At 37.6% G+C, this 11,918-nt stretch overlaps 1 protein-coding gene across 1 annotated transcript in view; it reads left to right on the forward strand.

Annotated features, from left to right (window-relative positions):
• Window positions 1-11,918, forward strand: part of ttn.2 (titin, tandem duplicate 2) — a 162,713-nt gene that overhangs the window by 85,174 nt on the left and 65,621 nt on the right. Inside the window, exons 141-158 of the mRNA XM_081368710.1 lie at window positions 57-356; window positions 975-1,274; window positions 1,367-1,472; window positions 2,211-2,407; window positions 4,518-4,829; window positions 4,912-5,190; window positions 5,352-5,651; window positions 5,735-6,037; window positions 6,151-6,684; window positions 7,025-7,327; window positions 7,422-7,721; window positions 7,834-8,130; window positions 8,236-8,520; window positions 8,620-8,913; window positions 9,011-9,310; window positions 9,411-9,719; window positions 11,029-11,228; window positions 11,399-11,828. Of these exons, the coding sequence (XP_081224836.1) occupies window positions 57-356; window positions 975-1,274; window positions 1,367-1,472; window positions 2,211-2,407; window positions 4,518-4,829; window positions 4,912-5,190; window positions 5,352-5,651; window positions 5,735-6,037; window positions 6,151-6,684; window positions 7,025-7,327; window positions 7,422-7,721; window positions 7,834-8,130; window positions 8,236-8,520; window positions 8,620-8,913; window positions 9,011-9,310; window positions 9,411-9,719; window positions 11,029-11,228; window positions 11,399-11,828 (5,349 nt within the window). The remainder of the gene's footprint in view (window positions 1-56; window positions 357-974; window positions 1,275-1,366; window positions 1,473-2,210; window positions 2,408-4,517; window positions 4,830-4,911; window positions 5,191-5,351; window positions 5,652-5,734; window positions 6,038-6,150; window positions 6,685-7,024; window positions 7,328-7,421; window positions 7,722-7,833; window positions 8,131-8,235; window positions 8,521-8,619; window positions 8,914-9,010; window positions 9,311-9,410; window positions 9,720-11,028; window positions 11,229-11,398; window positions 11,829-11,918) is intronic.

Below are 11,918 nucleotides of genomic sequence, written 5' to 3' on the forward strand. Positions count from 1 at the left end.
CTTTGCCTATTTCACCTACAAAATGTCATACTCTATGATGTGTAATTTTCTTTTAGATCCTCCATGGGCTCCTGGTAAGCCCACTGTTAAAGATGTGGCCAAAACATCTGCCTTCCTGCAATGGACAAAACCTGAACATGATGGTGGTGCAAAGATTGAGTCTTACACCATTGAGCTACTCAAGAGCGGAACTGACGAGTGGGTTCGGGTAGCTGATGGTATCCCCTCTCTTGAGCACTTCCTGAGAGGATTGATGGAGAAGCAAGAGTACTCATTCCGTGTCAAAGCTGTCAACGCAGCAGGCGAGAGTGAACCTAGTGAACCAAGCGATCCAGTGCTCTGCAAGGAGAGACTCAGTAAGTCACACTGTTAAAGATAAGAATTTTGTCTTCATTTATTTATCCTCATGCAGTTCCAAACCTATATGACTTTTTTTCAGTGGAACACAAAAGAAGAAATTATGAATTGGTTACTCTTTTTCATGCAATTTCAATAAATGGGGACAACAAAGGGATCACAAATGTCTCATAAAAATAGTCCATATTATGTGTTTACTAGTCTTCTGAAGTCATGCAACAGTTGTGTGAACAGTCCTAAATTTAATTTGGGTTTTCAGTAAATAAGAACTTAAATGTCTGTCTGTTCCTCATACAAAGCTATCGTATGGCATCAGAAGCCTTGAAATATAGCACACAAGTTACTTTTCTGGTGCTTTATTGTCATTTTGGAGCTTAAAAGCACCAATTGCTATTTTCTCTCATTATTTACAAAAAAGTAATAATGGGCAGGATATTCTTGACATTCTTAATATTATTCTTTTGTGGTCATATGGAAAGTCATACGGGTTTGGAATAGATTGGGAGTGAGTAAATGATGGCAGAATTTTAAGTCTAGAATTAACCATTGCTCTAACATTTAAACATTCAAGTGCATGATTCTTTATACAACATTTTATAATGATGATCCTCCTGTAGATCCTCCATCGCCACCAAGATGGCTTGACGTAGTTTCTAGTAGCAGGAACAGCGCTGAACTAAAATGGACAGCACCTGAGAGAGATGGTGGCTCTCCAATCACAAACTACATTGTTGAGAAGAGAGATGTCAGACGCAAAGGCTGGCAGGCTGTGGACACCACTGTGAAGGAGCTGAAGTACACTGTCACCCCATTAAATGAAGGGGTTCTCTATATGTTCCGTGTTGCTGCTGAGAATGCAGTTGGACCCAGTGAATTTTGTGAACTTGTAGACTCTGTTCTCGCCAAGGATACTTTCAGTGCGTATTTAGTCCTTATTGCTTGTTTCATTCTTTTGATTTGTTGATATTTAATATTGAATTTGTCTCACAAATGTTTTTCTTCTTCACAGGTACCCCTGGACCTCCATATAATCTGACCATTACAGATGTCTCCAAGACTCATGTTGACCTGAAATGGGATGCACCTAAGAATGATGGTGGAAGACCTGTCTTGAGGTAGTTACGTACATATCGCCATTGTAGCAGTTTATTGTTATTTTAACATTTAGCAGTTGTTATTTTAGAATTCTTCATATACTATTATAGTGTTTATTAATATTTTGAATTGAGCTTTACGTTTTTTATTTTTTTAATTGATTAATTAATGAGTTTTTATTGTTATTTTATGTTATTTTAGATCTATTTCAGTTTTAGTAATTTTAGTACTTCAGCTTCAACTTATTTCATTTTAAGTTAGTTGCCAAGGCAACATTTCTAATTTTCATTTTAAGTTTTGTAAGTTTAAATTTTCATCCAATTTTTATATTTTTATTTTATTTCAGCATTTAACTCATGTTTAATGACTTATTTGACCCTTGAATCATGCTGTAAAGGCTAATTCACACTGCACTGACAGACGGAGACTAACGCAGATAGTCACCAGATTACAGCATGTCACTTTTTAGACATTCTCTCACCAATTTAGCATGTTCAATCAGCGAAAACAAGCTCTGACAGACAGCAACAGACTCCGACAGAGTTAACACACTGATCCGACAAAACCCGGCAAAGTGTCTATTGCCATGCCTCCGTCTATCTGTGTGGTGTGAATTGGCCTTAAAGTGCTTGAGTCAGTATATCTCAAAGCATACAAAAAAGTTCATCCAATGTATCAATTATTCAAATTTATAATTATTCAATTATAAAAAATATAATTCCTTATTTTTTTGTCTTCTAAATATCAATCTTTCCTAGATATGTCATTGAGAAAAAGGAGAAACTTGGAACCCGGTGGGTGAAATCTGGAAAGACTTCGGGTCCTGACTGCCATTACAGAGTGACTGATGTAATTGAGGGGACTGAAGTCCAGTTCCAGGTCTCTGCTGAGAATGAGGCTGGAGTTGGTCACGCAAGTGAACCCACTGATATTGTGGTCATTGAGGACCCAACAGGTATGATAAATATAGACCCCAATATCATTTTAGAAGTTTAACCCCTTAAACCAGAAGTGTGCTGCAGGCGGAAACCCCCGCCCCGCGAAAAAAATAATAATAATCAAATTACTAAGCAACCACTGAATGGAACAACATGGTGTCATATGGTATCATTTTAAAGCTTAGAATCTTAAGAATCTTAAAAAATTAATAATCATATTTTTCAAAACTGCTACCTTGATCAACTCAAAATGGGTGTCATTTGAAAGCTTAGAGATATTCCTCTTGGAGTTCTAATACAAAAAAATCCCACAGACCCACATAGCCAAGTACATACTGATGAAGCACTCACGTTGCGTTTTCGCCTATAACTTCATGAAGCATGCACAGATCATAGAAAATGGCAACATTATTTACAGCAGACTCTCATGATTAAAAAGAGCCCAAACCATAATCCATCATTCAGATCTAAAGATATTCCTCATAGACTTCTAACACATGAACCTTCACAGGCGCACATCCAATGAAGTATATAGATGGTGCATTGATGTGACGTTTTAGCTCATAACTCCATGAAAGCTGCATGAATTGTGGAAAACATCTTTATTGACAGCAGATTTTCATGATTACAACCAGCCCAAACACAACATTATCCATAGTGTTGATCACGAGATATTCCTCACAAATTGATGCATACTTTGCTAAAAAACATGTCTCTCATCTCTCCGGGATGCAATGTGTTTTCCAATGTTCCCGGAATTCCAATGTGGAATAACAAATTAATGAGTGCTGAGTAGTCCCTCTAAAACAGAGTGTACGGTCCGCGGGCGCCACCTAGCTGCGAAAAAATTCATAATCATATTTTTCAAAACTACTGCCTTGATCAACACAAAATAGGTGTCATTTGAAAGCTTAGAGTCTGAACTTTACAATGAATGTAGCCAATTTGAAAACTCCTAAGTAGTACTGAGTTATTTGCTGATAAATAGAATTTCTTTTTTTCATAATCTATAAAATACTTTTTTGTACTATGTACTGCAATGTGTCAAAAACATCATACAGCTCATGAAACATTATACAGATCGCTGAAAATGCCACATCATTTTTTACAGCATATTATAACTATTAAAATTATCCCAAAATTAACATAATCTATTGTGTTGATCACAAGATACTCCTCATTGAGGAAAAAAAAAAAAAAGCCCATTAGGGGGCGTCAAGGACTGCACAAAAAGGCTATCTTGGTTCCAAATGCTGTAATTTTTCATTACTTTACGCAATCACCACAAAATTTGATCCAGACCTACCTTATTTTCTTCCTGAGTTATTCCATGTAAAATAAGAAAGATATGCAAAATAAAAAAAATATATATATTTAGATATATTTTGTCTTTTCAAAGGCAGTTTCTCAGCATGACAATGTCCAAATGTAATGTAATGTATATTTTCTAAAAATGTATCAAACAATTCCTACCTTTTGACTTTCCTTGCTATAGTTTTAGAGCTATGAGTCCTTAGTTTTGTGTATTTCACTCAGTAAACAACAATTTTATTAATGCCTTCCAAATGTGTGAGGACTAAACAAAGGCTACCTTTGTTCCAAATGCTGTAACTTTTGATTACTGTATGCTATCACCACAAAATTTTATCCAGATGCAGCTCAAATTTTGGGGAACTTCACCAAAAAAGAATTTCCCCCTACCGTATTTCCTTCCCGAGTTATTGCATCTCGAACAAGAAAGATATGAAAAATCATAATAAATTCAACAGAAATTATTTGTGATTCAACAGAACAGTTACATCTTCATTAATATTGCATATGCCCAATAGGTTTGGAATGATGGCAAATGTATTCTAATTATGTTTTAAATAATAATGGTGTCTTTAGGACTTCCAATAAAAAGGCAAAAAAAAAAAAAGAGAGAAGTACGATAGCTTTGTATGAGAAGCAGGCAGACATTTAAGTTGTTATTAACTGAAAATCCAAATTATATTTCGGACTGTTCACACAACTATTTCATGCCTTCAGAAGACTAGTAAACACATAATATGCACTATTTTCATGAGACAATAAGTGGGTTAAAAAAATGATTTGAGATGTAAATGAAACCATTATTTATCTTGACAGGCCCACCATCACCACCTCAGGAATTGCACATCACAGAAGCAGCCAGAGACCATATTTGTATTGCCTGGAAGGCACCAGAAAAGAGTGGAGGAAGTCCCATAATCGGCTACCATATTGAGCTCTGTGAGGCTGGAACTGAGAAGTGGATGAGAGTCAACTCTCGTCCTGTCAAAGAGCTAAAATACAGAGCAGGGGATGAAGAGGGCATTGTTCCTGAGAAGCAGTATACCTTCAGAGTCCGTGCTGTCAATTCTGTTGGTGCCAGTGAGCCCTCTGACATTTCTGAGAACGTATATGCCAAAGATTCTGACTGTAAGAGGTTTATTTATTTTTTATAAAATGTAAGATTTTAGTGTAAGGATAACTGATTGCCCTATTACTCACATCATTGCAGGTAGCCCAACCCTTGACTTCCAGACCAAAGACCTTGTTGTTGTAGAAGGTGAAAAGATGCACCTACCTATTCCATTTAAGGCTGTGCCGTCACCTAAGATTACATGGCACAAAGATGGAAATGAACTGAAGGCTGATGACAGAACCTTCTTTAGAGCTGAGTACACATCCTGCCATCTAGAAATTCCAAGCTGCTTACATGCTGATGCTGGCCAGTACAAAATTACCTTGGAGAACAGCAATGGTTCAACAAGTGGAACACTCAATGTCAAAGTTATTGGTATGTCTTTGAGTTCTGCTGTTAGTTTGATTGCTTTATTGGAATATTTTATCTGTTAACAACTGATTATGCTAACATAAAAATGAAAACGCACCTTTACATTTTAAACTAATGCCATTGCTTTGTTTATGTTTTTTTTTTTTTTTTTTTACAAACGTTAGGTCTTCCTGGACCATGTAAAGAAATTGTTGCTAGTGAAATTACCAAGAGCACCTGCAAGGTATCCTGGGATCCTCCAGACTATGATGGTGGTAGCCCCATTCTCCACTATGTGCTGCAACGCAGAGAAGCAGGCAGAAGAACATATGTCAATGTTATGTCTGGAGAAAACAAAGTGAGCTGGCCGGTTAAGGATCTCATTCAAAATGGGGAGTATTACTTCCGTGTCAGAGCTGTCAACAAGATTGGTGGTGGTGAATTCATTGAGCTTCGTAATCCTGTAATTGCTGAAGATCAGAAGCGTAAGTAATGACATTCATTGAACGGATTTGGATTTACCTTTCATTTTGCATATTTTTAATACATTTTTGTCCATCAAATACAGAACGTCCTGATCCACCAGTCGATGTGGAAATACACAACCCAACTTCTGAGAGTATGACCCTTACGTGGAAGCCTCCCATGTATGATGGTGGAAGCAAAATTATTGGTTACATTCTTGAGAAGATGATGAAAGGGGAAGATAATTTTCAGAGATGTAATGACTTCCTTGTGCCAGTGTTGTCCTATACTGTTAAGGGGTTGACGCAAGGAAAACAATATCAGTTCCGTGTGCGTGCCGAAAATGCAGCTGGTGTCAGTGATCCTTCACGCAGCTCACCATTGATCAAAGCCTCAGATGCAGTTGGTATGAATTTAATCGCTTGTTACTTGTCAAATCATAAAGTTTTTTTCAAATGTGAAGTCCCTCTGATGCAAGCTATAGGTATATGTAAGCATTTTTTGTTATTCTGCTTCCAGATCGTCCAAAGGTATTCCTTAGCGGTAGTCTACAATCAGGCTTGTCTGTGAGACGAGGTGAAGAGATCCGATTGGAAGCCAACATCTCTGGATTTCCTTACCCCCAAATTACATGGATGAGGAACAATTCAACCATTTGGCCAGAGCCGCTGAAGAAGAGACCAGAAAGGCCCATTAAAAAGAAGAAAGAGAAAGAAAAAGAAAAGGAGGAAAAGAAAGAGGCAGATACAGAAAAGAAAGAGGCAGATGCAGAAAAGAAGGTGGAAGACAAAGAGCCGAAGGAGGAGGACAAGGCAAAGAAGGAAGAAGAAAAGGAGAAAGAAAAAGAAAAGAAGGTGGAGGTGGAGGAACCGGAGGAACCTGAAGAAGCATATCACCCAAGCTTAAATGAACGTCTTACCATTGATTCCAAGCGGAAGGGTGAATCCTTAATTATCGTAACAGATTCTATCAGAGGCGATCATGGTGTTTTCACCATAAAAGTGGAAAATGATCATGGTGTTTCCTCTGCCTCCTGTGAAGTTAATGTCCTTGGTGAGTTGAGATAATATTCTAAAGATTTCTTTTGTGTCTCTAATCTTTAATCAAAACATGATAATTTACTTTTCATCTGAAGAAGATAAAGCACGACTTTCCTTTTTTGCTGATGTCACTTACTCCACACAAGCTATTGGATAATGTAATCAATACTCAAGTAGCTAATTGGACATTGTTCAAGTAAATTTATTTGGTCAGGTATACCACATTGGTATGAAAACACATCAGTTGAAACCGACTTTAATAATGACACTTATAATGACATATAAACCCTTTTCCACCTTGAATATTTTGGAAAAAAAAATGGAATGTTAATTTTTACACTTTCATATTTCAGATACTCCTGGACCTCCAGTCAATTTCAAATTCGAAGAGATAAGGAAGAACTCAATCCTCTGTAAGTGGGATCCCCCGCTGGATGATGGTGGTTGTGAAGTCCTTAACTATATATTGGAGCGAAAAGATAACTCCAAGGCTGAGCTTGGATGGATCACTGTAACATCAATCCTTAGAGGTTGTAAATTTCTAGTGCCCAAACTTATTGAGGGCAAGGAGTACCTCTTCCGCGTCACTGCCGAGAACAAGTATGGTCCTGGAACCCCATCCATCTCCAAACCTGTCATTGCAAAGAATCCATTTGGTATTACAATTTTCCATTGTTTGTTTGATCACATAATTTGCATTATTGTTTTTCACAGTTAATCTAACAGTTAAATATGCCTTTGTCAATTCAGATCCTCCAGAGGCGCCGGAGAAACCTGAAATTAAGGATGTCACAGCCAGCAGTATGTGTGTTACCTGGATAGAACCCAATGACAATGGCAGCCCCATTGAGGGATATTGGGTAGAGAAACGAGAAATTAACAGCACACACTGGGCGAGAGTCAATCGCACCATGGTTCCTGATTTGGAATTAAATGTAGAGGGCCTTTTAGAGGGTCTGACATATATTTTCAGAGTCTGTGCGGAAAATGTAGCTGGACCTGGAAAGTTCAGTCCCCCGTCAGAGCCAAAAACAGCACAGGCAGCTATCAGTAAGTTTGTAACATTAAACTTGACTACCATGAACATACCGGAATTACATTTAATATCAAACTAATATCAATTTAAAATGTAATATTTAACATATAACAATTATTTTTTCAGTGCCTCCGGGTCCACCAATTCCAAGAGTTGTTGACACCTCAGACTTTTCAATTGATGTTGAATGGGATCCTCCTGCAGACGATGGTGGCGCAGATATCTTTGGTTATCATGTTGACAAAGTTGTTGCTGGTACCAAGGACTGGTCACGAGCCACAGAGAGGCCATGGAAGAACCGCACATTTACAGTGTATGGTGTTAGAGAAGGCGCAAAATACATTGTCCGTGTTGTTGCAGTCAATTGTGCTGGTGAAGGACAACCAGGTTTTACAGATGCAGTAATTGTGAGAAACCCTGCAGGTATAAACATAATACTATTGTTAATTATCATAGGCTATTGTTTAATTGTTAAGCAATTAAAGTGTTCCAAAATAAACAGATAACTTTGTTTTTTTGCCAAAACAGAGGTTCCTGTCATCGAGCTTGATATCTCTGTGAAAAATGGCGTTGTCATTAGAGCCGGAGAGATGCTTAGAATTCCAGCACATGTGACTGGTAGACCTTTTCCATTTTTGAAATGGACAAAGGATGATGCTGCATTAGAAAAAGATCGTATGGAGATAGAAGAAGCTGGACCGGTCAGCACTGTTGTCATTAAAACCACAAAGAGAAGTGATCAGGGCAAATACCAAATCCAAGCAGCAAATCCAAGTGGTATTAAATCTGCATCGACCAGGGTTGAAGTTATGGGTAAGAATTTTTAAATTGTAATATGGATTCAAAGTGTACACTCATTTTCATTACAGCATGCATAACATACAGTTTGCAACATTTAAAATCTCTCTGCAGATGTTCCTGGACCAGTTCTTGACCTGAAACCTGTTGTGGTTACAAGAAAGCTAATGATGTTGAATTGGTCAGATCCTGATGATGATGGTGGTAGTGATTTGACAGGGTTTATCATTGAAAGGAGGGAACCAAAGATGCACACATGGAGACAACCCATTGAGACTCCTTCCTCCAAATGTGAGATTGTAGGTATTATTGAGGGACAGGAGTACATTTTCCGTGTTGTGGCTAAGAACAAATATGGATGTGGACCTCCAGTCGATCTCGGACCAATCCGTGCTGTGGATCCTCAAAGTAAACCTGACATACACGATGCTTTTACTCTTAGAACAACTCTCACTATAATGACTGTTCTTGTGTATTTATTGTCATATGTTTTTTTGAATGCCAGGTCCACCAACTTCTCCTGAAAAGTTCCACTATACTGAAAGGACCAAGTCCTCTGTTACTATTGAATGGAGACCACCGCGTAATGATGGTGGTAGTCCAATCATTGGCTACATAATTGAGAAAAAGCGACAAGATGAACCAGCCTTTCAGCGTGTCAGCCCAGAGCTGGTCACTGCTCAAATTTTGACAGTTGAAAACCTTGATGAGCTCCATTTGTATGAGTTCCGTGCAAAGGCTGTCAATGCACTTGGTGAAAGTGAGCCTTCAATTACCATGACTGTTGTAATTCAGGATGATGAAGGTTTGTCCTTTTCTAGTTTAACATCACTGTTCTTCAGCACAGACATTTCATCTGTTTTTTTTTAATGACACACATTTCATCTGTCTTTTGATAATTATAGTGGCACCAAGTCTGCATATGCTGAAGCACTTCAAGGGTGATTTGATCCGAGTAAGGAAAAACGAACCTATTGAGATGCCTGCTGAAGTCACAGGCCTACCAATGCCAAAGATTGAATGGCTGAAGGATGATGTTGTTATTGCCACACCCACTGAGAAACTCCTGATAGAAACTAAAGAGATTGACAGAGTGACATCACATACAAAACTCTCCATCCCTGGTGTTACTAGAATGGAGAAGGGCACATACACTGTTAGTGCCTCAAATCGTTTGGGATCACTCAGTCATTCCATCACAGTGGAAGTGTTGGGTAAGTTGTCCTATACTTAGCTACAAAAAGTATTGGAGACTTGAACACTTCAGTTAAAACTGTTTTGGACAAAATGTCAAACCACGTGGCATCATGCTGAGGTGATTTTCGTGGATGTTTGGAGTCAGATCTCCTCAAGTTCACACAGTTGTCCTAGTTGAATAGCTAAATGCATAGTTCATCACATTAACTATGGAAATCATCTACTTATGTTTGACAACCAAAAGGTGCCTAATACCCTTGTCTTAAGGCAAAAACATCGGGGTTTTTTACTGGTCAGTTTTGAGATTTTTGAATATTTGTCTTCAATAACGTCTTCTTTCAGACTTGTGGTGAAAAAAAGTCCGAAATACACATTTAGGTCTTTATTTTACTACACTTTGTCTGTTCGTGTCTGTAGATTTCTCATAAATTCAACAAAAGTTGGCGTTCTTAATCATCCCGCTGCTCCGCGATCGCTGCCGGCACCCTGTCATCACATTCACCACTGGAAAGATCTCTCTCCTGTACAATGCTGTCGGGTTCAAATATGGTCATTTCCTTTTTATCAGCAACCAATCGTGAAAGTAAAAGGGCTGAATGCACAATCTCATTGGCTGATGATAAATCTTTAAAGCCCGTTTTCTCAAAATTACTTTTCTCTCATACTCCAAGTCCGAAATCTCCACTTCAGTAGCACCTACACTGTATATACACCAAACTTTCCAGTCTTGTACCTAGTTATATTATGAAGACATTTACAGAGGGATTTGTAAATATATTATTCCCAGCTTGATTTGTATAACATATTAATCGAAAATATTTTTTTAAGGCTATTGACAGTATATTCTGATTTACAGGATAACAAAAGTAGATATCCATACATCCCTCAGTAATTTTTTTCCCATCTAATATGTAAACACAATGAAAAAATACATTTTAACCTGGCTTTATCCAATACTCAGATTTAAAATATGCAAATTAGCGCATATTTAATTAGATATTGCCTAATTTGCATATTTAAACATTAAATTACAGAAAACTTGTAATACATTTTTTTTCTCATCTTAATGTAGGTAATCAACTGGGAAAGTTTCATGGTGATATCTGCTAGTTAAAAGTTTTACCCTATTCACCTGTAGTGTCTCGCCTTAATAAAAAAATAAAAAATAAAAATCTGTTATTTATAAAAATTAAAAAAAAAGTGTTGTGAAATGTTTTACTTGAAATGTATGCTTTTTTATATGAATCAGTGGCAAGCAGTATGTCATGGCTTAAGTGTCTAAAGTTTATTTATTTCTGCATATACTATCTCTTTTTTTTTTCATAGATCGCCCAACACCACCAAGGAATATTGCTGTTTCAAATATCAAATCTGAGTCTTGCAACCTTACCTGGGATGCCCCATTGGATATTGGTGGCAGTGAGCTTACCAACTACATTGTTGAGATGAAAGACCTTAATGTTGAAGATCCTGAAAAGGCTGAGTGGGTGCAGGTTACTAACTCCATTATTGAGAAGCGATATGGGGTAAGCAAAACAATTATTTCATAGCATTTGTGTAGGTAGTCATTCAAAATGCGTCAAACAAGAGTTTTGTTTATTGTTTATATAAGACACCTAGAATGGGAAAATATGCTGAAATAATTATATCATCTTGTTTAATGACTATATACATTATTAATGTTTTTTTTTTGCAGGTATGGAACCTGGAAACTGGTGGCAACTATAAATTTAGGGTCAAAGCTGAGAATAAGTATGGAATAAGTGAGGCCTGTGAAACTGAAGAGGTGCAGATTAGGGATCCTTTTGCTTTGCCTGGTCCACCTGAGAAAGTCACTATCACAGAGCGCTCTAAGACCCATATGGTACTGACATGGGAACCACCTAGTGACAGTGGTGGTTCAATGATTACTGGCTACTGGCTTGAGAAGCGTGAAAAGGGCACTTCCTATTGGTCTCGTGTGAATAAGGTACTGGTGTCAAAACGTGGCATGAAAGGCTGGGAATACCAGGTTACCCGTCTCATAGAGGGAACGGAGTATGAATTCCGTGCAATGGCTTGCAATTCTGCTGGTATTGGACCACCGAGTGCCATTTCTGAATCTGCCGTTGCTGATGAGCCATTGAGTAAGAACATCAGTTAAATGCATTTGTATTTTGGATAGATTTTAATAAATGTTGTTTTTAACATTTCATGTTTGTTTGTTTTGTGTGTGT

This window comes from Scardinius erythrophthalmus (genome assembly GCF_964197995.2).
Source record: "Scardinius erythrophthalmus genome assembly, chromosome: 6".
Classification (NCBI taxonomy): Eukaryota; Metazoa; Chordata; class Actinopteri; order Cypriniformes; family Leuciscidae; genus Scardinius; species Scardinius erythrophthalmus.